This window comes from Colossoma macropomum, unplaced genomic scaffold (genome assembly GCF_904425465.1).
Source record: "Colossoma macropomum unplaced genomic scaffold, Colossoma_macropomum, whole genome shotgun sequence".
NCBI lineage: Eukaryota > Metazoa > Chordata > Actinopteri > Characiformes > Serrasalmidae > Colossoma > Colossoma macropomum.
In genome coordinates this window covers 16,031,390-16,059,110 of record NW_023494787.1, presented here as the reverse complement: position 1 = coordinate 16,059,110, position 27,721 = coordinate 16,031,390, and the positions used below count along the sequence as shown (strand labels likewise).

At 39.4% G+C, this 27,721-nt stretch overlaps 1 protein-coding gene across 1 annotated transcript; it reads left to right on the top strand.

The window, feature by feature from the left end:
• The first annotated feature begins 640 nt into the window (after nt 1-640).
• Nucleotides 641-25,980, top strand: smap2 (small ArfGAP2). The gene is made up of 10 exons (XM_036566247.1): nt 641-1,309; nt 15,478-15,611; nt 18,610-18,695; nt 18,793-18,871; nt 18,970-19,029; nt 19,156-19,231; nt 19,831-19,940; nt 21,140-21,323; nt 21,512-21,810; nt 22,650-25,980. Exons 1-10 carry the CDS (start codon nt 1,207-1,209, stop codon nt 22,773-22,775), a joined length of 1,257 nt encoding a protein of 418 aa, XP_036422140.1. The 5' UTR covers nt 641-1,206; the 3' UTR covers nt 22,776-25,980.
• The last annotated feature ends 1,741 nt before the right edge of the window (nt 25,981-27,721 follow it).

Genomic DNA, 27,721 nt, shown 5'->3' with positions numbered 1-27,721 from the left:
TTCTTAAACCACAGAATTGTTTGCACCTTTGTGTGTGAACAAATTCCAAATAGGAAAGCACTGCTTCGTAAAACCTGCGTAAGAAGAAATTACTTCTTAAGATCGGTTGGTGAATGAGGCCCAGTCTCCTTTTTTCACCCATGTCAAATATCGACCACTGTTCGCACGAAAGCGCTCTTGTGGTGTTTGAGGTTCATTTTTAAACATTTTCATAAAGTTATTATTTTTAGTTTAATATAATAATATATAATGTTTTAACATAATAAAATAATATTTTCATAAATAATTTGAGCCATAGAGTTCAACAGGTAAAACGCCAGCTCTGGGCGCAATGCATCATGGGTGTTGTAGTATTTTGCGACAAATATTCGCATTGGCACATCTCATTGCTGAAAAGTTGGGAACATAACCGAGCTAGATTCAAGAAGTAATAATAACAATGAAAAAAAAGCATCACATGAAATGAAAGTTGTCATGAAGCGTTTAGAAATGTAAACCGTTTTAACAAAACCCCTCACGGTACGTTGTTCTCCAGGGTTGCCATGGTTCTCTGCACTGCACAGTCTCTCCAGCAGATGGCCCAATTTCTCCAATTTTGGAAACACATTGTACACAAAACGTCTTGAACCAGTCATTTAGCTACCTCTGTGAATCATATGTGTTCTGTCATAAGCTGGGGGTCTTATTACATTTTCAGAGTAATTCGGGAGAAGCGCATAGCGGCGAAAAATAACGCTGAAAACTGAAAGGCTGCTGTGCTGTGGCTGCCAGCGGAAACAGGAAGACGGCAGCAGCGCCGTTGGTTGGTGAGAGTGAGAGAGAGAGAGCCGCGGTGAGGCGTTTGTATTTCGGCGGTGTGAAGTAACAGCGTTAGGGTGAAACGCAAGGAACGGCCACTTTAACGCCGAATAATGTCCTCTTGATATTTACAGTGTCGCTTGTTTGGGAGCCTCTCGTCTGCTAAAGCTAACTAACAAAGTCCACATAACGGTTTTTCCTCCGTTCTGCTGCATTACTTTGCTAGCCGCTCGCAGCTAATTTGGAAATCTCCCCCAACCAACCAACAGAATCAGCTGTGTTTACGCTGACAGCGCCTGAGAAACTGGACTTTCTCTCTTTCCCACACGAAGAGCTGCGACTGATACCAAAGAGAGAGGAGTTTCCGTAGGATTTGAGGAGAGGAGAAGTAATTCGGCTGGATTGAGAATGACGGGCAAATCTGTGAAAGACGTTGACCGCTATCAGGCTGTCCTCACGTCCCTGCTCGCCTTGGAGGAGAACAAGTTCTGTGCTGATTGCCGAGCCAAAGGTGAGTGAAAGCTGGTCCTACAACCCCGGCAGCCAAATAAAACCGAGCACAGTGGTCTGAATGGGCTAGTTTCCCTATAAGCAAATGCATATGTGGATATTAAACTATATATGTGAAATATGGGTAAAATATAGGCCTTCCTAGGTAAATTACAGGATGAACTGGACAGATATTGTTGAAGGGATGTGATGCATGAAGGCAGAAACGCTGCTGCATCGTTTCCCATGCAGGTGCTTTGCTCATCTTTGGATGACCAGCCAGCTGAGGGAAATAGATCCAGTGCATAATCAATAAAATCTCTGCAAGCACGAAAGTTTTTTTTTGAATGCTTTACTTGAGCTAAGCTTTTTTCGACTGCAGAAACAGCTGCGTCTAATATGCCTAATAGGCTAAGACAGTCAGATCCCAACTAGGACCATATGTGAATTTGTACTAATTGAGTGGAAGGACAGGCTAAGATAATCAGAACCAGCTAAGATAGGCAGAACCCAGTTTGTAACATTTGTGAATTCACTCTTGTGCAGTTTGTAGGTGCGATGTATGTCCAAAAGTATCCTGGCACTTTTTCTAATTAATGACTGTAGCTACTTTAAGGTGCACCCATTGCCATATTGCATTCAGTTACACAAACACAACCCTCCAGCTCTCCACTGGAAAGCATTGTCTGTAGAATGGGCCTCTGGAGCAGCCGCATATGAGCCTAAAGTCATCATGCCCAGTACCAGGCGATGGCTTGAGGGGTATAAAGCCCTGTGGCACTGGGCTGTGGAGCAGCTGCGTTTTCTGGAGAAACAGAGCCCCATCCAGTACCTCTGGGGTGAGTTGAAGTGACGTAATCCAGAACTAATCATCCATCGTCAGTACCTGAGCTCACTAACACTCTTGTGGTTGAATTATGCAATCAGGCCCCCGCAGCAATGTTACAACATCTAGGATAGAGATTTCCCAGAAGAGCAGAGGTTGTTACTGCTGCAATAATGGGACAAACTCTCTATTAATTATCTTGATTTCAGAAGAAAGAGTGTAGAATCAATGGTGTAACTTCTTTGAGACATCCTTTCACAACCCACATCCTGTTTACTTCAGATGAGCAGTGTTGTCATAGTACTTGTGGTGTTTTATGGAAGTAAGCTCTAGAGAGAAAAGCAAAACTAAAACTCGACTGCACAGTCTGTTGCACAATACATGACATGAAAAAGCACCTCTGAGAACAAGGACCACAATAATGTGACTTTTTTTTGTGTAAATGCTATTGACTGAACCAAACTCTTGGTGTCAGTTTGAACACAAACAATACTGTTTCAGTGTACTAGTTTCAGCTATAACTTGGCAAACTTTTCTTAACATTCAGATCCTGTCAAACTGCTAGCTCAGCTCCCTGTTTGGTAGGCTGAGTAAAGTCCTCTGTTGGCATGGGGGCATGACAGGCCATGTGCTCACTTAAGTTTGGGACACTCAGTGTACGCTCCTCGTGTCCTCAGCAGTCCTTGGGCCATGTGCACAATGACCGCGGGCCTTTAGGAGAGAGTGCCAAGTACCAGCACAGCTATGCAAACCAACTGCAGTTGGGAAAACAATAGGGTTGTTCCATGTCGAGTCTCAACACGTTTCAGACGTCCTAACTTCTGTAATGGCATTGGAATTCAGTGTAATTTCTAATACGGATAGTTAATTGCATAAAACAATCACAGAACATTAATCAAGGGAATCTAAGATTGTTAAATGAATGCAACAGTAACAGTGACAAGAACAATCATCTCGTTTCCCAAGGGTAGACAGTATCTATCACCCAGTGCCCCTGACCACAGCATTTCACATTTGGTCACTAAAATGCAGTGGCCACTAGCCTTTGAGATTTTAGATTTTCCGCCTTTGAGGTTTGAGATTTTCCGCCTTTGAGGTTTGAGATTTTCCGCCTTTGAGGTTTGAGATTTTCCGCCTTTGAGGTTTGAGATTTTCCACCTTTGAGGTTTGAGATTTTCCACCTTTGCGGTTTGAGATTTTCAGCCTTTGAGGTCTGAGATTTTTAGCATTCCTTTTCACTTTTAACAGACTTATTTAGTTGGACATAGAACTAATCAGACAGTTCTGATTTTGTTGCAACTCTTTAACTGTAATCACCACAGTAGCTAAAATGGCAGTCTGGTGACTATGGTAGTCCTACCCTCTAAGTTGGTCCACCTGGCACCACTGATACTTTTCCATTGACTGATATCAATATGAAATAAATGCTTTAATAAAATAAGGTATTACATATGCTGGTGCTACACCAAGATGCTATCATTGAATAAGCTAAATGATGTCGGGAAGACCAGCTTAGCTGGAGGGACCATCGTAGTCACCACAGTGGCGATTTACTGTAAAGTTTTTGACAAATATTTGCTTTTCAAAGCAACACTTAACTGTTTTTTTGTTACTGACATATGTCCTCATAAATATAATGTACATTAATATGCAAACGTTACACAAATTCCATGTTTTGTTGATTTTCTAAGTGAAAAAAGTTAATATATCCTGAACAAACCTAACTATTCTGGCTGCAGAATCTTAATTTTGGCCACAGGATTAAATGGCTTCTTGGCTCTATTGGTCAGTGCAAGTCTGTCTACTCCTGCTGTTTAAAATTATAGTAATTCTGATATGTCAGTAAGACTGTGATTGATCAGATGATGGAAGTAAACAAGTCTGCTGCTGTAGGCTCCTTTTCAAAACCTGCCAGGGCAACTCTTTTAAACAGTTATAATCTGATTATGCGATAATCTGTTCATTTCATATTTAATTTACTCACTGTGGAGTTATGAAAGAAATATGAGAGGTTCAGTAAAAAAATTCAATAAATGTAATGCAAAACCAGTGTAATACAAGTGGTCAAATGATTACATTGTGTGTCAGTACTTACTAATTACCAGTTCTGTGTTAAAGCAAAGAAAAATGATAGAAACAAAGTTGTGCAGCCCTAATGTGCACAAACAGACAGATGTGTGGCTTGTATTTTAGAAGTATAATCAGGCCCAGAAGCCAAGCAGATCAGAATGAGAACAAATGTGAATTGACGCTACATATTTGCAAATCACATGCCTGTGGTTGAGACTCTGTGTGATCCTGTGCCATCAAGTTGGGACCTAGTCCTATTCAAAAGATCAGAGGAAAAACGATTGCATTGCACATCGTCAGAGACGGATTAGACTGATCATTTCAATGCAAAACTCAGACTTCAGTTTCCTACATAGGTATAATAGAAGCTACAACTACAAGAACTACAATAAATATGAATGGTGACTGCAAAGCCTATGTTTGAATCTGTAAATCAGTTTGTGGTGCCAAATCCAGTGGTATTAGGCAATCTGCAGGCATCTAGACATCAGGGGTTGACCTCAGACAGGGTTCAGCCTAACTAGGCCTATTTGAATGCACTTGAAATATATCGCTTTTCTGTGTTTTTGTGAAAGAAGCTTTGCAGTAGTATTACGTCTTTGCGCCTCTGCTTTGGCAGTGTTACTATAGCATCACCCGCCCTTGAACCTGATTAGCAAGTCATACTGCGAGGTGTTATGCTGCAAGGTGAGATGCCATTCATTTCTTCCTCTTTTTACACCATGCTTTTTTAATACCAGGGATGCTGTGGAAAGTGCATAGCCTGTATGGAGGAAGGAAATTGTCCTATGCATCATCCTTTGGGTTGCATTGTGTTGCCAGGGTTAGTGTTATTGGTCAAATTCGAAATGAAATGATCAACATTGGACTGATATTTTTTTCAATCATCGGCTTTGTAGTGAGTTGATGTGTCATTCAGCTTGTTAATCGCCTTTATTAAGTGTACTTAACATCTATATGTCTAACCGAGGACTACGCACAGAGTCCGACTAAAGTAGCTCTACTAAATCTTCAGTAGTAATATCCTACCATTCAGAATAAGCTTGGTGCCCTGGCTCTGTTGATGTGTGTAGGCGTACATAGTCAAATTTATGAGAGGGAAGTTGTGTTCAGCTGAGCTTTTCCTGTCTCAGCCTTTTTTTAAAGTGCTGCTGCTGTTCTTTTGCTCTTCCCGTTTTCACTGATTCTCAGCGTTGAGGCAATGCGTGTGCATTCAAACAATGGAAGTGAAACAGACATGAGGAAAAAGGAAGTGGTTTGCAGTTGACCTTTCCTGCTAGTACACCTCAGCATGGATGCTCATTTGCATTCTCTTGTTCCATGGTTGTCATGGAGATATCACCCTGCAGGCTGAGGAATGAGTGGAGGGTGTAATGAGGATGAGGAGTGGACAGTGCTGCTGCCCCTTCTCTGTCTTCCTCAAGGAGCAATTTAAATGCAGGTCTGTGCAGTGTAGGGATGGGCATAGTTATCCAGACTCCTTTTAATGTGTGTCTGCCTAATTGAGTATTCAAATAAGACATGTAGTTTGGAGTAAAATGGAATAAATAGAGTATTAATTTATCATTTTAAATTAGCTTTTGACTGAATATGCAGTGTAGAAGAGCAGAGAATGGACTGTAGTCAAACAACTTGTGGAAGGAAGTGGATTTTCTTAAAAGGAAAACCTTTTTTGTGCAAAGCTGTTCTACAGGCACACCAAGTTCATTAGATTAATCATCATATGTCTGTGTCAGGAGAGAACATCTTGACCTGCAAATACATTTCTTGGCAGCCACGTCTTGTTCAGTCGTGGTTTCCTGTTTCTTTCACACCTCATTTGAATATTGTTTTTAGAAATTTTGTTTATCTCTGTACTGACGAACTGCCAGCCATGTCTGCTTCTAAGTGTATGAAAAAGCCCTTCCGTTCCAAAATAAACGAGTGTGTCTCGGAACTTTGATGCACGTGTGTGCGTGTCTTTGCTTCTTGCACACTCCTGGAGCTCCGATGGAGGACAACCAGATAGAGAGAGGTCAAGGTGGGATCAGACAGGGACAAAGGAAAACATTTCTTACAGCTTGTATATGGAGTAAAAGGCCTGAAACCATACTAAACATGCATTATGCTAAAATCTTGCTTGCTTGGCAAATAGCAAACTGACTAACAGGCTCCTATATCCTCCTGTAATATTCATAGGCTTTAAAATAATCAGAGGTGGACTTGCCCAACCACACTTGAACTTTCATGAACAAACTTACGGGTGGACATTCTCCTTCAGGATTTTCTGATAGAGAGCAGAATTTATGATTCCATCAGTTATGACAAGTCATCCCGGTCCTGCAGAAGCAAAGCAGCCCCAGCCCATCACACTACCACCACCATGTTTGACTGTTGTTATGATGTTCTTATGGTGGAACGCAGATGTAACAGGACCCATGTCTTCCAAAAAGTTCACTTTTGACTAATTAGTCCACAGAATGTTCTCCAAAGTCTTGGGGGTCATCTAGATGTTTTTTTTTGGGGGGGGGGACGAAAGAATTGCGAGACGAGCCTTTGTTTTCTTCATTTGTGGATAATGGCTCTCACTATGGTTCGCTGGAGTCCCTGAGCGTTTAGCAATGGCTTTGTAACCGTTTCCAGCTCCGTTTCCAGCTCCTCAGATTAGCCTTGGATGTGACTCCTGCTGTCACTGTGCTACAGAGCCTGTTGTTGAAGGGTATAGATGAGGAGCACAGGATCAAAACTATGAAATGTATTTTACTTACAGCGGTACAGAAAAGCTTTTCTCATGTGGAACAAAACCCACTCTTCTCCAATGCAATGCTGCTCGATACACGGTAACTAATATAGCATAGCTAAGTAATGCACTTCTTTTATATCACCTAATTTTAAACAATATAACTCTAATGTACATTGCGCTCATTTACGCTACCAATTAGGAGTGGACAATTTGAGTATATCATCATTGTTGTCATCAATTATGGTATATATCGTGGATATTGTTAGTACATAAACAACACTGACTACATTTTATTACAAAGTGAGCATAATTAGGCTTGTTTAATTGGAATTAGTGCAGTGCAGTTTGTAAAACACTGAATAAAAATCATTGTAGTTGTAGATGTATTTTTATTATAGTATTTTCGATGTGGAACTACAGATTCTGTTTTGTCTGCTACAACTTATGAAATCTAGAAAAACTAATTATTGTGATGTGTGTCATGAAAATGTCTTGAAGCACTAAGATATAGTATTTTTGCAATATCGCCCACCCCCACTGACAACTCCTTAATTTTAAGCAGGTTACTCAGTATGGTATTGGAATCGGTATTGGCAAGTACTTAAAAACATGCACTCGGTCTGAAAACAATGGTTTTGATGCATCACTTTTTATAAGTGATGGTTTCTACATTAAACCTACTGTATAATTTAGTGCACAGCCAGCCAACGTTTGTATTTGTATGACAGACAAATTAAAAAGTCATGTACTTACTTGGCTACCGTCCAGTTTTTTGTGTTGGTGCAGGCTGTGCTAGGTTGTGGAGTTTAATGCATGAATGGCATAATACAAAAAATGTTTATTGTTGGAATATTTAACTAGTATTTGTTAAAAATTTGCATAGTTTTTGCTGAAAAGGCTAACAGAGCTAATGTTAATGATCATTACAGTTCTGTACTGACAAGAATACAGTGGACGTGTGCAGTGGGCAAGACCATAGCTCTGCCACTGCTGAAGAGATGTTTATAACAAAGATATGACCGGTAGTGGTGTCCAGGTGTCATAGCAGCTTTGCAGATTAGCGTCATGGAGAGCACAGTCTGATCACTGGCTTAGCTCTGGCTGCAGGACAAATCCATACGCTGCCCTCCTCACAGGCTCACGCTTGATGGTAAATAGCCAGCATATGTTTACATAATTTAGGCACTTCCTTAACTGTGTTTTATTCTGAATAAACCATGAAGGCCATCTGCTAGTCAGGATGCATGCTGCTTTTGTTCTGGGTCATTTTCTGTCCTCTGGTTATTTCTAGATCGGAGAACCCCTTTGGCACAGAGAAAACCAAGCAAAGCAAACGGTTGGCAGAATATCAAGTGAAGTATGAGGATCCCTCAGCCCAGTTAGAGAAACTGGGTCTGCAGTTCATGACTCCTTTGCTCTCTCTTGTCTAGATTGCAGGGCCGCTGGGATTATTACTCTCATGGCTGTGCATGTGCTGACCTGTTGAGCCTGGTGGGAAATAGGTTAATGCGTATTTCAAGCAGGTGTGTGTGCGTGCTCATGGTTTGATCCTGTGGAGGCGAGTTTCGAAAGCCTTGTGGGATCTGGACTCTTGGACCATATTGACACATTTTGTAAAAACTTTGTAATAAAAATGGGTGTTTCAATCAAATGTGATATTCACATTCGTAAGACATTAACCCAGATCGATGAGGCACAGCATCTCTCATTAACTGTCATTAAACCCAGATGACAGATCCATAGTAGGTGAGACATAGCTTGAAATTTACACAGAGAAAAGCACCAGAAGTCTTCTAGATGAGCAGATAAGTGCTAATTTTTGCTTTCATCTCAGCTAACACTACAAGCCAAGTCTCTATTTTCTTTGTACCTTGTAGCTAGAAAACAGTAAGTCTGTGAAGAGCTAGTTAGCTGATACCAAACCTGATAAGTGCACTAGATATTGTTGAAAGTTTCTTTGCATTAAATCTACACAAGTAGAGTGTTAAATGAGCTTGCGCTTGTTGTTCCTTGTCACTTTTCTGCATCGCTTCCTGTGCTACAGCTGTGGCCAAATAGGCTTATTATTAGCAATCTTGCTTCCAAACTGTCTTTGCTTTGCAGGGAATACTTTGTTGTACTAACATGTACAGCACAACACACTCACAAATGTCTACAGTTGTGTAGAACCATATGTTGTCAAACAATCATTACCAAGTGCTGTTCTCTAAACGTGATATAACCAAGTTAAATGACTTGTCAGAGAAAGTGTTTCCAATTTAAACCCAATTTACATTCTGTTTGTGGCAACAATATATTTAGGTCTAATGACTGTGGAAATGAACTGCAGTCGTCTCCAATAACTGTGATCAAGCGGTTATGTGATAATTGTGACATGCCTCGTGGCAGCCTGTTCATGGCTGCAGTAGAGTTTCTGCTTTAGTAGACTAAACAGATAAACTATGCCTGTCTATAGTGAATTTTAGAGTTCTCGTGGACATCTCATTGTTCTTCAGTATGAGAAGGTATAACGTTAGGCGGAAGTTACTTTGCATGTAAAACATTCTAATTTACTATTAGCAGTTATTTGATTGTTAAACTTTCATGACTACTCCAATATTTAAAAATACAGACTCGTTCCTACTGTTACAAAGGCTACGTTCACATTACAAGCCTCATTACTCAAATCCGATTTTTTGCTCAAATCTAATCTGTCTGACATGGTGGTCCACACTTGTTTAGGTAAGTGATTCAAATCAGTTTCATTAATGTGAATGAACCGGTGTCCTGAAATGACCTGCATGCGCACATTCTACTCAGTAACATCACGTGAGTGAATCACGTGCATCGTGTATAATTAGCAAACAAACTAACAGTCAGAACGAGCCTTCGCTGAGAAGATAATTAACTCTGATCAGCTCTCATCTGTTCATTATTAGAGCGAGACGAAGGTGAAAAGGGTGAGATATGTTTCTTTTCCACCGTTTACAGGCTTTAACTTCTGTTCGGGCTGCTGCCATGGTAACGCTGAATGATGGCGCACGCGCAGTGAAAAAAAGCACATGAATTCCGATCTGAGCGTCACATTAAGGTCGCACGGCCATGAATCGGATGCGTATCCAATCTAGGACCACATATGATAGTGGCTCAGGTCAGATTTGGAAAGATCAGATTTGTCCACACAGCCCTGAAAACATCAGATCTGAGTCACATTAGGGCAAAAAGTCAGATTTGTACCACTTCAACATGGTAATGTGAACGTAGCCAAAGTGAGTTGTTAACTTTTTTTTTTTCCTCCCTGATTTTTTTTTGTTTTTTTGTCACCATCTAAAAATTCCAGATGAAGGTACCAACAGAAAAGGTCCAATAACTTGAAATAAAATCTTGTTACCTTAACACACATTATTGTTTTTCTTTTTTCTGTAAAGTTTCCATTTCTGAAATAGAAGGTTTTGTTACAACAGCAATGAAATGTGTGAGTCTTTTTTGTGTGTGTATCCATCACTTGGAAACAGGGCTTAGGCTGTTTAAACAGTAGTGTGTGTGTTTGTGAGGGTCACTGTTTGTTCAGCACACATTGTCTCTCTGAATCACAGCAGGTGAATGAAGAACAACAACTAAAGTCCATCCTGGTCAGCTTACTTCCATTTTCCTGTCTCTACTTTTATTTATTAAGGCAGCCATTTTAAATAAGAATAAGTTCTTAATGTCGTGCCTGATTAATTTAACGGTTAAATAAAATAGGAAACCATATATCCATTGTTCTTTCTTCTGTTTCATCCTCTTGTTTGATCCTGTGGGTTTATAGCACCTTGGTGCTGAATTAGCGTTTGCGGAAGTCCTACTGGCAGCATATCAGCAGTTTCTGAGCATCAGTGAACGACCATACAGTTTTCAGTGCTGCAATATTATGACTTCTGGCTGTTGCAGTGAATTGCCTCAGAATTTCCACAGACCATAAACCACCTTCACCAGGGCAAAAAGAGGAAGTCGCTCACTAGATTGCTCAAATCAACTGCATTGTGTGGAAAGTGCCAAAAAAGATTTCTCTATGTTCCCATATAATTCTCAGTACATCACCATGACTGTTAAAGATTGTCTTTCAGTATTATTTGAACGCCGCTGTTGCAGCAGCGCCACAACCTGCTGTAGAGTTGCAACAACTTATTAATGACATTGATAACATCGACAACAAAAAAAATGTTGGCAGTGGGTTTTTGACCAGTTTGCTGTGTAACTTCATTGAAGGAGGGAAAACATTTGCAAGACACAAGCTGCACCTGTGGGAAGTGGTGTATAGCAGGGAGTCTTGTAAAGCTTGCACAGACCAGGGGCATGACCAGCTATAGAGAAAGTAGCACATACAACAAAGAGCACAGTTATCTGTCATCTATATTAATATATGCTCATAGTTTCCTAAACCTCTGAAAATCATTACTAAGAAAGACTGTGGAAAACCTATGAGTTTATGATACTTTTAAAATAGCTTTGATAGAGAACCGTTTTAGAAGGTTGACTTGTAAGTGTGCATCTCTAAAGGTGATTTCTGTTTTTGTAGTTTTGTTTCAAGTGCATAGAAATTCCTACAGTCTTTATAATGGCAGAACAAGATGTTCAAAGGCTTAATTATGACTTATAGCATTAATATTCGGAGTTGTCCAATTATTGGCCCGGCTGATTATCAGATCCAGTTATTGGAATTGGCATTTTAACTTCTTTCACTGCCAGTAAGTGGGCTTTTATGTGATGAATGCACATCTACGGAGCCCTGCTGGTGACATCCCATATAAATAAAAATAATGAGTGGCCATGCATGGCCACGACTTAGTAAGGTGTGGAAATGAGATAATTAACCCTTGACCACAGCTTCATGAGGCATGATCTCGTTCCCATGCCTTACGAAGTCGTGGCCACACATTAGTATCTTGTTCCCACGCGTTAATACAGCATGTTTTTATTTATGAGGGATTTCATCAGCAGGACATGTTTCTAATGCATCCATGATTGAAATAAACATGTCTGTAGTTTGGCTTGATTATGTTTCAGAAAGGTGCATCTATAATAAGCTAATATAAGCTTTAGCTGCTTTCCTCCCATCTCCGCCAGAAAACTTTTCTTCGAAAGTAGAAGTTTCTTGTAAAATGTCTCTCAACATTTGACTGTTTTACAAGGCTAAAGGTGCTTCTCATTCTCCAGCTTCTACAATGAGACCAAAACCAAAGTTATAAAATCACTAAAGAAAACGGGTAGGATGGCAGTAACGTGCTGTGTGGACATCCATTACCACTGGATCTTATTTCACCGTAACAGCGCATTTTATCGCAGACGAGTGGCAGCAGTGTCTCATGTGCTCCAAACCAGAGCAGTGAATGAGAGCGTTCCAGTTCACTTGTCACTTCACTTCCATTTGTTCTATTAATAAAAGATATTGGAAGTGAATTCTTAATGGATAATTACAAATAATTAGCTTCAAAAGTACCAAGTCCTCACACAGTGAGAAAATAGAAATCCTGTATAGAAAAAAAAGATGCGTCAAGATGCATTGATAATCGTTTTATAATCACATCGCAGCCCTCAGAATCTAATCGTGAGGTGCCTAAAGATTCCCACCCCTAGTTTATACTTTCTGGGAGCTCCATTTTTTTTAAATGTTCAAATGTGTTGGTATTTGATTAAGGATTATGTTTATTAAATGTTATTTGTGTAGGAATTCCTGTAAATTTTCACACTAGAAACTTGAATTTATAACTTAAATTTAACTGATAACAGTTATCGGCCTCTTTGTTTACTAATAATTTGTATCTGTAACAGCCCTGAAAAAAAATCGTTACACTCTTAATAAATATAAAAACATATGACTAATCAAAGCAGTAATTAAGAGATTGGTTGATTATCAAAATCATCATCAGTAGCTGCCCTAATACCATTTCTGGTTGCTGTATTGGACGTTCTAAGCTCGGAGTTCCCTTTCAGTGATTAAAGTGAAAGAATGTATGTTCTGAAATGTGTTGGGTTGCTGAGTTTAATTTCTTGCTGGTGCTCTCTAATACAGTCCACATGCTGATAACAAGCATGGTGTGTTGCATCTCATGCCAGTGTTCCTGAGTGCTGTGTGATGCTTCTGCTGATCCGTGAGTCAGCCTAAAACCTGCTGGACTCCACGTGGGAGTTGATCACAGGCTCACATGTTCTGTCCAACATCTCTTTCCTGGCAATCTCTGCCTTCCTCCAACAAATAAACACACAGAGACACACGCTCTCACTAACACTGCCTCGCATGTCACCATCTTCCAGCCAATAGCCTTCAGTAATGCCCTACAAGCTGATTACCCTGGGCCACAAGCAAGGGTCAGAGAGATAGAAATGGGATAGGAGGAGGGAGAGCTCTCTCTGGGTTGGACCTTGCCAGCAGTCTGTGTCCCTGTGGGGATATCCCTCTATCATTGTTCTCTGCCCTGTCACATTAACAGCTTGATCTGAGCAATGCAGGAAAGAGCTAATAATGTTCACAGCCAAAGAGACTTTGTTGAATTCTTCCACTTAGTAGTTAAGCTGACCATGGTCACTATACAAGCACAGAATTGTAACTGATTGTTATTGGGCTTAAGCTGCTTGGTTGAGCTTACTGTGGACTGATAAGAACATTTTAAACGAGGCATACCTGAAGACCATCATTGTGTTTAGGAGAGTTTGTTTTTCATGTTGAATGCAGAGACTGGATCATTTAACTTTTCAACATAGAGCTCCACAGAGATACTGTATGAATGCTTTTCATCCACGGATTGTCATTATCTTTAAGATGAGCAGTCAGGCCGTTACTAAGCAGAGTTACTGTTTATTTGCTGAATTTAACATTGGGGGGGAAATAAAACATAAAATCCTCTATAAAAGTTATAATATATTTTGTTTTATTTTTTTCCACTGTGTTAACCTTAGCCAATAAATTGAAATTGTGCACTACATTTTGCAAACAAATGCCATATTTAAGTGCTTCTTTTCACTTATAAAATCTACAAAACATGTATTTTGATCAGAAGTTTTCGAACTTTTGCATATGACTGGATATACACTACCATTCAAAAGTTTGGAGTCACTTGTAATGTATCTAAATTTTTATTCAGAAATAACTTGTACGGTGTAGATTCAAGTGTTATAAACTTGACAACAAAATGCAGATGCGTGGTTTTACAGTTTTAAGGTATTCTGGGAGAAAGAGGTAACGGTATGGAAAATATAGCAAATTGTTATTATAATAATATAATAAACTGTATTTATTTATAGTAATTTCTTGTCACAAAATTGAGCAGCTATTTAATCAGCATGATTTGGCCACTGGTTTTCAAAAATGGCATTCTTTATTATAATTTTGATTCTTAGTGTTTTACAGCATATAAATAGATATAAGTGTGTGTGTGTGTGTGTGTGTGTGTGTGTGTGTGTGTGTGCATTTGTCTGCTTACATCTATATATATCTATATGTGTGTTTATTTGTCTACTTTGGCAGACATGAAAGAAAAGGAGCAAATCTGTTACATCTGTTTAAGCACTACTCTTGTTATACTGGCCCAGTGTGCTTAATGTCTCTCCTTACACAAAGACCAACAAACAATAATGTTGCCACAACACTCAAGAAAATGTGACATCACCTATCATAAGACAGAACACTGGTGCATTGTGTTCCCTTCAACGAAATAAAGAGTTACCTAGTGCTGCCACCTAATGGCCACTATCACTGCTCTGCTGCCAGGGCTGAGGAGCTTCGCAAATCCCACTCAGAGAGAGACGAGCTCCAGCATTCTCTTTGAAGCCTCCTCATGTCCTGGAACAGGACAGTTACATAATTTGTTTTAGGGGCAAATAAGGAAAAGAGAAAGTGATCATTATTCTTCCCTCGAGCAGCTGGCGTTCCCAGCGCCCCCTCGGTAGACAGATGCACTGTGTAAGCCCCACACAAACCCACAGCTCAGTCTGAGTCACGGCTCACTCTGGGGCTGAGGATAGAGTGGAGCGCAGTGGTCCTCCCACAAGCCTGTGAAGAGTCACTCAGTTCGCTGTGTCATGTGGATCGAGTGAGAGAGGAAGAAGAGCCAGACTTTAGCAAAATCGTGACATTCATTCTCACTCACTCACTGTTCTCCATAATTTCTATATTTGCCTCGGTGTGTATGGTAGAAAGCGTGACACACTCCTGCCTTCCTGTCTATGAATATCATTGCTGTCCAAAGAAAAATAAGCATCTCCAAAATAGTAACTTTACAGAAGAGGGCAAAAACATTCTTTACTTTCAGTGTAAGTTAATTTAAAGGGATTTTATTCGAAGTAGTTTTGGAGCATTTTTGTTAGTCCATTCATCATGAAAATTTCCCACAATGTAAAGGACATCTGCCATGCTCGAATAATGTAGAAAAGTGAAAATCAGAAAAAAAGGAGATGCATGTTTTTCTTTAGACAGTGACAATATACTTTGCCCTGGTTAATCATGCTTCTTTTTTGAGCCAATAAATAGTCTTGAGTTTGAGTCATCCAGCATAAATAAAACAGATAATTTTATTTTTCTCTTATCTTCTTCTTCTTGCTTCTTATCTTTCATCAGGTCCAAGATGGGCGTCTTGGAATTTGGGAATCTTCATCTGTATCCGATGTGCAGGAATACACCGGAATCTTGGTGTACACATATCACGTGTCAAGTCTGTCAACCTGGACCAGTGGACCCAGGAGCAAATTCAGGTATCCAGAGCCAGTGTGCTAGACTTAGACTGTATATGGGTATTTGTGACAGTCGGGGGAAAGTGTACAGTGGACAAAACATATTCTAATAAAGGAATTGCATCTAGTTGTTGTGAAGCTCCTTTGAATCTACTTCTTCTAATCCATAATAACAGGCATTTCTGTGACATTGCAGTAAGTTGTCTGTACCTGTCTGTTCAGAAAGTGGTCACGATTCAGCACCTCGGATTAATGAGGCCAAAATCAGAATTGAAACAGAAAAACAAAACTGTGCCATGTATAAAGATGATCAGATATGGGTCACTTTTCCCAGCAGTGTGAACGTAACTTTAGACCCAGAATTCCTTATTTGTGCAAAACGATGTACCAGCTCAGGTCTATAGTGTTAGATTTTGGCAGGCAGACCAAGGAAATACCTTGTGAAGAGGTGTACGTTGTCACTGAATCCTCTGAATTACAGGGTCGAAATATGAATATTGTTACATGAAAGCTAAAACTCCTGTGCATTGAATTGATATTATAAGACTGGCAACCTCAACAGAACACCCAGTGCAAACCAGAAAGCTCTGTCAAATGTGGTAGTTAAATGACTTTGACAGTAGGAGCCTACAATTTGAGTAAATGCTGTTATATAACGTTCTTCAAGTGTAGTAGTAGTAGCAGCTCTGCTTTCATGGGATGTCAAGTAGTGATGCACCAATAGTCACCTTATTAAACGAATAGGATATCAGCCAGACATGTCCGATACACATTCGATACCTTCTCTGATATTGCATTCACGTTTGCTGTAGACGGACGACGGCAACAGAACCGCAATAGAAAATTCTGCCACTGCTAGCAACAACGTTCCACAGACCGCAGCGGTGTTCGGAGCACTTTGTTAAGAGTTCAGTTTTCCCAACTTTTATCGTTGACCACAGCAGAGGAATAAACCGGATGTTGATTTTTTTTTGGGGAGCCTTAGATGCCAAACATCTCATTGTTGATAAACTCGGTGTTATACAACAAAAATAAAAGAGCACAGATCGTCCTCCTCCTTTTTTCCACCTGAAATAAACAATCTATACTGCTAAAGCTCTCCTCTGATAATCATTGATTTTCACTGGCATCGTAGTCACCATGTCAAGGCTTTGTCATTTCAGCTGTATACAAGTACACAGTGAAATGAAACAACATTCCTCCAGGACGATGGTGCAACACAGGAACACAAGTGCGAGACAATACAATATACACAGTGCAGACCATACAGTACAATAAATAAATATCAAAGATAAATACAAATAAATACAAAACAGAACACAGGCAGTACAGTACTGAGAGTATGTGGAGCTGTGCAAAGGAGGATGTAACATAGTATCACATATTAGCAGCTTAGCAGATAGTCTAGCATATATGAGCATAACAGTCACTGAGGTAGCAACCAGAACAGCAATGCACAGTATACAGTATTTGGCTGATACAGAAATTCCAGCATCTAACAATGTTAAAGTGAAGTATAAAATGTGCAAAAATGCAAGGTCAGATAATTGTTGTGGACAGAATGTGCAAAAATGCAAGGATTCAGATCTACAGTCATGTCAAATGAAGTGTTTCAGTGAAATGCAGTAACTATATTTTTACAGTGTTCCATAATTTGGAACTGCAAGAAGTGGGGAGTGAGTTGTCCCATGTTGTTATGTATATGTGTGTGTGGGTCCATGGGAGTTGAGGAATCTGATGGCTTGTGGAATGTTTGTGTGATTTCATGCCGCTGTCAGGTGCATAGAGTGGAATGACGCTTTTTTCAAACATGATTGCAGCATTAGTCACGGTTGCTCTTTATTTGAAGTGTGTTATTCCAAAACGTGCTAAACATCAGCAGCATTTTCTGTGTTTATTAACAGAACAGAAAGCTCATATATGTAATTATTATTAATGATCACATTTCAGGCAGATGTCTTTGTTTAAGGAAATAAATAAATAGCAAGTGTGAACTTGCCTCTAAGCTGTGGTGCATCAGAACAAAAGCCCCACGCAGGAATTTGTTTATGTACTGTATCAGCTTCATGAACGAAAACATAATTCTTACGCCTGCATTTTTATCAATTTCATGTAGGCTAAAAAAAATTATACTTAAATTTGAGTAATGTGGTTAAATATGAAATGAATAATAATGGTGCCTCAATATAAAAATACTCAATTTAAAGGTCAGCTAACAAGACCGCCAACATGACTCATGCTGGCTAATAACAAACTTCTGTAATTTGGAGGTAATTTACGCTTGACGCAGCTGCTAGTAGCACAGCAGCTTGTAATACTTGTAAAGCTAAAGTTGTGAGGGGTAAACTCACATTTTTGAATTTTTAGATTTTACAACTTTATTGTTGCACCGAAAAGTTTACACTGGCATGATAATTACTGTTTATTTTGCTGTTGCACTATTCATTTTATTCATTTTCATTTGTATTACTCTTTTGTTCTAGTCAGAGCCTTGTGTTAGACAACATTAGGTATACAGAATTGAAATAAATATTTTGAAATATGCACTGATATTGGATTGACACTCTGTATCAGCCAATACTCAGAGTTCAGGTATCAGTATCGGAAGAGAAAAACTGGGATCGATGCGTCTCTAATGTCAAGTCTTTTTGATACTTAAGAGTGTTGGCTTGCTTGTAGCATGTATGTAGCACTAATTGTATTTCAACCTCATAATCCTATGACATGTATGGGGAAAAAAACATCTACTTTGGAACATCATCTTTTTTTATCACTTTTTTTTTAATGTCATTCAACTCAGAATCAGAGTTCCTTATTTTGGCAAAATGACATGTAACGTAATAAGTCTATAGTGTTAGGTTTTCTGAGACAGACCAGGGCTGTATCTTGCATAGAGGCATTTTGCAAGATAACATAGGATTCTGCTTTTGGACGTTTGTATTGTTTCTTTCTTTGCATGTTCTTTACAAAATATGACATATGCTAATGAATGCTACTGGATGGTTTTGTTTCTATTTAGTGTGTGCAGGAAATGGGGAATGCCAAGGCACGGCGGCTCTATGAGGCCTTTTTACCTGAGTGCTTCCAGCGTCCGGAGACAGACCAGTATCCTTCTCTGTTAATCCTTTATATAGTATCAATGATATGAACTCAGACACTTAACATTCCAATGCCACTGTTTTCTTTAAACACTTTTGTATAGAGCTGCAGAGATATTCATCCGGGACAAGTATGAAAAGAAGAAATATATGGACAAATGCATTGATATCCAAGCTTTTCGAGTGAGTCCACAGTCTTTATATTAAAAAAAAGTTTCTTGTTTTATGTAGATGTTAATTAATTAATTAAATATGTCTATCTACCCATCAACAATTTCCAGAAAGAGAAGAGTGCGGCAGTAACGAAAGAGGCACCTGTTGTTTTTGAGAAGATGAAGCTGGTTAGTTGTGTTTGTTTAGTTTGAAGAATGTATCAGACATTCTCTTACTTAAAATGTTCGAAGAAGATTATAGTAGAGCTGTTAGAGCGACCTAATATATCTCTAATCTGTCTTCTTGTCTTGTAGAAGAAGGAGGAGCCTCAGCAGTTCAAGAGCACTCCAAAGAAGCAGTCCCACTCTGTAAATGATCTTTTAGGACTAGGTAAGATTTTGACATTGACCCGTATTTATGGTTGTAAGAAAAAGTTTGTGAACCCTTTAAAATGATCTGGTTTTGTGGATGAATAGCTTCTAAAACATGATGTGTTCTTCATCTAAGTCATAATAATAATCAAAGGCAGGCTTATTTAATAAACAACAGACAGTATTTTATCTGTTTATCATCACATCTTTATTAAATTAGTGGTCTAAAAAGTCAAGGTTATTGATGGAAAATAGGCCCAATCCTCATATTTAATAACCAGTGGAATTTCCTTTATTAGAAATTCTCAATCATACATTGCTAATCAGTCCAGTGATTGTGTTAGAAGGCATTTTGGGCCATTCCTCTGCGTTAATTATATAATGGACTGCATCATATCAAACCACATCATTTTACTTGGATTCCAGTCAGGCCTCTGTCTTGACCATGTAGATGTTCTTCTGTATGAATCTGTTTATTTATTCTTGCTGTACAGTTTTTTTTTTTTATTCAGTTGTCTGTGAAACACCAGAGCTATATAATCCTATGCAAAAAAACATCACAACTGTGGCGGCAACTAGCTCCACCAATTTGACTCTAAATGGATATTTCTTTCATAGATGCTCCTCCAGTGCCTGTGGCAAATGGAAAGGCCAGTCCTGAGCAGAGCCCTGCTTTGGATCTGTTCAGTTCCTTGCCTGCTGCCAACTCAAACTCTGCCAAGAGCACAGTAAGGCTTTTACTTATCTGTACAGATTCTGAGAAAAATGTTTGGGTAAACCAAAATTTGACCTGATAAATGAGTTTAATATTGTCTTACATGGTAACAAGTGTGACTTCACTGTGGTAAAAGATAGAGATGGACCGATCAGTGTTTTTCAGCACAATCGGCTAATCGAGGGAGGGGCTGGAAGCCATATTCGAAGGCGCAGAAGTAATTCTCAACTTAAAAGCAAATAAACCTCTCCCTTCCGTGCTCCTTCAGAAGCTCTGACCCCCAAATTCATGAACATGCATTGCCAAGTCAAACAACACTTTTTTTTAGATCTGCATGGCAATTAAAATCCTTTGCAAACATTGTATGGGAAAATGCCATGATATAACATTAGAATGAACAGCAAATAATGTAACTAACATTAGCTAGGTTGTGGGTTAGCATAGTCACTACAATTGCTGCTGCGAAGTTAACTACAAACATTAGCAAATGAGACAAAACAATACTAAACTATTGATTCTGTAAAACAGCAAAAATAAGTTAATATTACCCACCTGTCAAGCAGAAAAAGAGCAACATCCTCATCTCTGTTCATGCTTTTCAACTCTCAATGAAGCTTCAGTCAGCATCTTTTTCCACCAGCTTCTTGTTTGAATTTTCCTGATCCAGATTAAATGGTGCAGTTACATTCTGTCACCTGAGGCTAGCATTGCCATGTAAATAACAATTCCTGGTTCCTGGATGGCTTTTTAAATGTACTGAAAAGGCTAAAAGGGCTGACATCCGATCACTTTTAGTTGTGCATCTTATTTCTATTTTCAGTCCCTGCCAAAGCCATAGGTCATAAAGCTAGTACAGTGTACTAACAGAAACAAATCCTCAATGCTTTGACAACAAACTGCATTAATTACAGCTCTGCACATTTACACAGTGACTTTACAGCAAAGTAGCCAAAGAGCCAAATGTGTAATATAACGTTATTCATTAGTGAAACAGATAAGCAAGGCTGAATTTCCCGTTCCAGCTTTACTGGTGCAGTAGTTACATTCTGGTGCCTGAGGTTAAATATGGCTCATATGTTTTCTGTCACTGATCAGCTCTCAGAATTGACTATGTTAGAGAAATTGCATATTTAGGCTGAAAATCTGTCGATAACGATAAATAGCCAATCGGTCATTCCATTTCTAATAAAAGAGTATTTTGTCCTCCTGCAGCCTGCATCGGGCTCTGTTTCCAGCTCCATGCCCAAAGGCCGGGTAGCAGCATCAGTACCAGAGAACCTCAGCCTTTTCCTGGACCCACCTGCCAAAAGTGATGAGAACAGCAAGAAAATGTCCAAAGACTCCATCTTGTCTCTATACAGCAGCGTTACACCTCAGACTAACATGGCTGCTCATGGTAAGAATTCAGGCCTAAGAATTCATCTTCGATTACTTTTTCCAGCAAAAATTCCTACAAAAAAAATTACAGTACTTGCATGACATGGTTACAGCACTCAGATATGCAAAGTTGGTGTTACTCCAGAGCTAGGATTGAGGAACATGCTGCCTCAAGATGTACCTTTTGTGTGTGTATTTTGCCTGCAGCTGGAATGTACATGGGAGCAGCCCCGATGGGCTATGCCCCTGCTGCTGGGTACGGGCATTACCAGGCTCTGGCCACTCAGCAAGGCATGATGGGAACCATGATGGCCCCACAAGTGAACATGATGGGACAGCCGGGCATCATGGCACAGCCAGCAGTGGCTGCCCCTACTCCTTACATGGCGGGAGTGCAGGGGGGCATGATGGGAGTGCAGAGCGGCGTGATGGGGGGTGTAGGGGCACTGCCCCAGCAACCGTATGCTGTGCAGCAGGCCCAGCAGCTGCAGTGGAACATTGCACAGGTAAAACCAACATGCAGTACTAGGGATGGGCTTTTTAATGTTTTTTCTATTTGAATATGTGCATTGTGAGATGAATATCCCAATGACAAATTTTTATAATGTTCTATGTTACACGATCAGTCAAAAACATGTTTGATAATTGTAAGACAATACACTATTTATTTTATATTTCATTCGAAACTACTGCCCTTCACATACTTATTCAGTTACACAGAGCAAGTAAACCAGAGGACCTCAGGACCTTCTAGGCCTTCAGAGAAGACTTAATGATTTCTGGGAGCTAATAAATACAACACTTCTGTAGGACAGTGTTCATAAGGTTACATGACCCCTACATAAGCCCTTTATGATTGCTGACATAAACATCTATAAACACTTATTCCAGTATGTCATAAAGGTTGCTTTTACCAGTTTTGATGTCAAGTCGCATTGACTATTTTTCAGATATTGTATCATGACACTGTTCGTGGGGACATGACAGATTTTTGTAGCACAGTGTATGTCACGGTAATTGATACTCATAATATGACATAGCTTACCACTTTAGGCTGGTTAAACAAAAGTGAGCATTGTCTGTGGTAATGTGTACCAAAGTTTGCTTAGCGCTAACATGCTACAAGAAATCCCATTTCTAAAAGAAATTCCCATTTTTGACAGTTTTGATATTTATAGCCAAAATTGAACAAACACTGAAATAAGTTTGTGTCCATATATTTGAATAACCATGCATGGAACAAACTTTGCTTAAAGATGGGCGGTTAGTGAAATTCACCTGTCTTTAATGAAGTAGTGAGATTACGCCTTCCTTATAACGACTGGTTATTTGTGTTTCTCCTCAGATGACTCACCACATGGCAGGCATGAACTTCTGCGGTGCCAACAACGTAATGGGATACGGGCAGCCCATGGGAGGGGCATCTGCTCCCAACACCAATCATATGCTTGGCTCACATGTATGGAAATGAGTGTGCAAGGAAGTCGGAATGGGTGGGCTCGGGGGCTGCGCAATAAACTGTGTAAGAGAATGGAGGGAAGTCTGCACACACTCTTCATCAAACATTCAGAGACCTGTGTCCACGATGAAGAGGGAACGCTGTTTGAGAGAATTAAGAGGAAGAGTCTCTACCTCCCCCATTGTCATAGCCATCTTCTTGTTTGTTGCCCAGGTGTGATGTGGCCCATATGTCCTTTATCTGTAACATGTTATTCTGGGCCTCACTGCTCTCTTCAGCTACACCCAACCCACTGCAACAGTTTCAGTTCCCTTGACTCACATTAGCTACATCTTTTGGTCGCATGTGGGAGGGAAGATGTACCTCAGCAGTTGGGTCGTGTATGCTTTCTGAGATAAGCTTTGTGTGTGTTTCCTTTCATCAGAGTCATTATCTTTAATGCTTGCAACATATTACTTAGTGGGGCGCACTTGTAATCACCCATAAACATGCATGCGATTGTAAAGGTGATTTATAAGGTGAAAAGGAGAGCATTCAATACGTGTGTAGAGTTTCAAGTAATGTGTTGCTGCTGTCTGAGTTCTCTGTTGGCTGTTCTTGTTGTGGATGTTGAAGCCTATAGTAGATGATTGGAGCATATTGGCCCTTTCTTCCTGTGTAACCCAGGGTACTGCTGTGGAGCTGTAGTGGATCTACACTCTGCTTCTCCTCCTACACTCTCTCTCAACTCAGGAGTTTCACAGGCAGGGGAAGGCGAGGGATCTCGTATCAAGCTGGTATGGAAAGCTCAAATGAGAGAAATCCGTCTTAGCCAAAGATTTACTGAAGTTATGTTTGATGAATTAGCTTAAATCTACATTAGGTTTAGATGTTTGCACAAAGAATTACTACATGCTTAGGAGGTATTAATCAGTCCTGTGATTTATATCTGATTGTATCCGAGTCTCACAAGCACTCAATACCACCTTTGATTGTATGAACTGAGCGCTGTTTTCTTCCCTCACGGCGTGGTGCAGTAGTGCTCTGTAATAGCTGAAGGTAGGACTTTTTAATTGACTAACTGCAGGGTTTTTAATAGATCACCAGTACCTCTCCGCTTCAGTCTGTTTGGAGACCAGTTGAATGTCTCTCTCACTTGCTCCTCTGCATCTTACAGCAGCTTTCGCATTGTCCCTGGGGGAAGTTATTTCAGATTGAAGAGGTGGGCCATACTGCCTGCACTAATGCGTCTGGACCACGCCAGTGAGACTTGGCTTGCTAAGAGCACTAAGAGCATTTATGGCTCTTTCATAAAGCAGCTACAGACTCGTCTGGAACTGTTTGTGTGGATGTATGAGATGTCATGCATAGCTGTAGAGATGTATGCCTAGTGACTGCATGTACAGGTTAAACGGGATTATGCAGGAAGAACATGACAAGCGTGGTATGCGAAAGCAGCCCACTATGAAACTGTGCTGCTACAAATAGGTTTGGCAATATTTGATTAGTTTCCACTGTGACATCTGTGACAAACGCATCAGTTGCTCAAGGCTCAAGTCATTTCTTTTCTTCCGTACATAGCTAATGGCACAGAGTACACGTCTTTCTTTCTCTCTCTCTCTTTTTCTCTCTCTCTCTGTGTTTTTCTGTTTTTTGTTTCTTGTTTCTTCTTAAACTTATCACTGCCCTCTAGTGGCGGAGGAGGTTCAGGACATTAGGAATGTTGTGTCAAATGTGCAAAAATGTGCTGAATGTTTTCTGTTCTGCTGTATTTAATTGTTAATATGTTTATCTGATTCCTTGTTACAGTTTTTTTTTTTCTTGTTTGTTTTTTGTACTTTTAGATTTTCTCTCATATACGAATTGTGGGCTGATGTTGATATCCAATATTTTTGGTGTACATATCTGCAGATACGTAGACATTTATGAAATGTTGAAATCTGGACTACAGCCACCTGGATTAGCATTATGGAGGAGTGTAACGTATTTCTGTAGGGTTACAAATGCAGCTAAATCAATAAAATACAGACATTTTAGCACAGTATCCCAGCATCACTTGAACATTTTGCTTTTCCAGAGTACAACAGATGTGTCATCAAATACTGGTTTGAAATATCTGTCAAATCTAAACGTCTGTCCATGCCAATTTTTTAAGCAATTACTTGCCTATATGATATGATTCTAATTTCATCACGCATCCCTATTTTTTTTGCATGTTTATTTCCAGCATAGGATGGAAATGCGCTTTCATGTACACACATGCTGCGTTAGAGTTTGTATCCAGACGTTGTATATAGTCTTTCTATTTCTTCTGAAATATGTACTTCCTCAAAACCACAATCATGTTATTATGGCACTTTAATAAGGAGGAAATGTGTGTCCGCAGGTGTATTCTGAGATGTTGACCAATGCTGTTAGGAGGAAAGGAGTTTCAGAAAGTTAGTTAGGTCATTCCATAAGCAAAGCACCTAATGCCTGTATGGCTCAGCATGCTCACTGGGCCTTCCATAACTGACCACCACTGAATGTTTAAACTGTTCCACTATAAAACGAGGCTGTGTATGTTAAATTGATTCACTGTGCTAAGGAGGTTGTGTTCTTAGATTTAGGAGCGTCAGAGTCATCTTTAGAAACATGTTTTACATAAAGCAATACTGGATTAGCACCAAAAGGTGTAAGAAGGTATGGAGAATGCAAGCCTGTTTAAATATCCCCATTTAGAATAATCTCATCTGCCATCAACATGAAATGAGGGTATGAAAAAGCAATGACTAAGTTTCAGCCATATTGTGTAGAATGTCTAGGCATCATTGCTATTATATTTTCAACTTTGGAGGCTAAATATCATTAACATTGGGAACGTTTTCTTTAGTGCACGTTGACGTAAAATTGTACGTGTTCAAAAAGTCACAGTTTGCATAACAGTGGTGGACAAAAAAATACTAGTGACCTCATGGTGCTAAAGCGTGGTCAGCCCACATGATTGTAAGTGCAGAGGTGTTGTGGAACATATTTGCTTTCTCTGTGAGTTGTCAGTATCAGAGCGACTTAAAAAAAGAATGTTTCTGAATGTCTCATTATCATGGTTCACAGTTATGAATGCATACATTTGTAAATTCTTTGTGTGTGTAATGTTAAATCATATCTGCTTCCTTTTGATATGTTTTAGGATATTGAAAATGTGTGTTACAAATGCTCATAAGTGAACTAATTAATAAAGAAGTATCTTTTATCCTCATTGCTCTGCTTTGTTGCTCGTTTGTTGTGATTCTTCGGTCAGTGTCTTTAATTCTGTTGTTTATTGATGCGTATTACGTGAGTCACGTATAATATTCACTAACATAAAAAGTTGAAAGAATATTTGTGTCATGAGAATTTTATTTTACAAATAAACAACAAGCATTTTTGGTCTCACTTCATGTGGATAGTCCACTATAGAGCCCTATAGATTATCTACAGATGTTCAAATTGTTAACAAATTATCTGTTGAAACTCAGTGGATTCTAAACAGTGGTGGGGTTTGGGACCAGGGTTAGAGCTAGGACCAAGGTGAGGGTTGGGTTTAGGTTTTGGGTTGAGGTTAAGGTTAGGGTTAGGATTAGAGCCAGGTTTACAGTTAAAAAATTATGGTCAATTTAGTTGAATGTAATTTGAAAGTGAATTAAGTATCTACAAAGCATTTAAAGTGGACTGTCCAAATAAAGTGTTACTGCATTTTTGCACAAAAACATTCTTTATAAATGCTCCAAGCATCATTTATTGGAAGGTTGATGAGGCTCATCTGATGAATATGAGTATTTTTTTTTAATGGAAAGTATTTGGACACTTTAACCCCTTAAATGGACAGGGCAACCTAAGAATAGCTCCACCCGTTTGCACTGAAGTCCCTGTAGTTACTAAATAATAAGCCTTAGTATGTAATAAGCCTGGGATTTTCATGGGGTTAACCACTAAACCACTGGTAAACTTTAAGTTCTTTAGGTTACTTCATATTGTAAAATGTTTAAGTAAGTAATGTTTGTTTCAGGGAAACTCTTTCAGCACCACAACAAACTGATAGTGGACTGTTTGTTTGGAGAAAATCTGGAGAAAAATTCCAGTTGGACTGCATTAAGCACAGAGGTGGAAATGTCTGTGGCTGTTCTTCTTACAAAAGTGTCACTGAGCTTGTGTTTATTGATGGGATCATGAACCCAAACCTGCAAACCTGCAGAGAAATTGCTCAAACAATGCACTGTGCGCAAACAGGAGACTTCAGGGCTGTCAGTGTTGCTCAAGTTGTCTGGTAAGAAGAATAAGAAATAAGAAATCGGATCTTTCTGAGAGTATATATATATATATATATATATATATATATATATATATATATATATATATATATTTATATATATATATAGTATATATAAGTAAATATCTATAGTGAAATGTTAAGGTTTGCCTGCCACAATGAACGTTTTGTTGATTTTCTAAGTAAAAATACAAATCCTGCACAGAGAACACACTTCTGCACATTTTGCTGTTACTGTTTATTTGCTGAATTCAGAAAAGTTAAATGCGGCCTGTGCAAAAGTTATGACACGTTTAATACTTTATGTTTTATTTTTTTCAATGTGTTCAACTCAGAAATTGTGCACTAAAAAGTGCAGGAAGACACAAATGTAGGAAATACTGAGGTATCCACATCCTCAGAGTGTCAAGTTTCAAGTTCCTGGGTGTCCAGATATCAGATGATTTATCATGGTGGGGTCAACACCACAGCAGTGGAAATGAAGGCACAACAACAGCTCTACTTTCTGAGATTACTCAAGAAAGTACATGTCGGCAAAGGCCTGCTTGCCACCCTCTACCACTGCAGCAATGAGAGCATCCTCGCTTATTGCATCTCAGCTTGGTACATTAGCTGCACCAACAATGTATTTTTGTGTGTCTGTTTTTGTGGTCAGTGCTCTGTTTAGTAATTCCTGTTGTTAATACTTTAG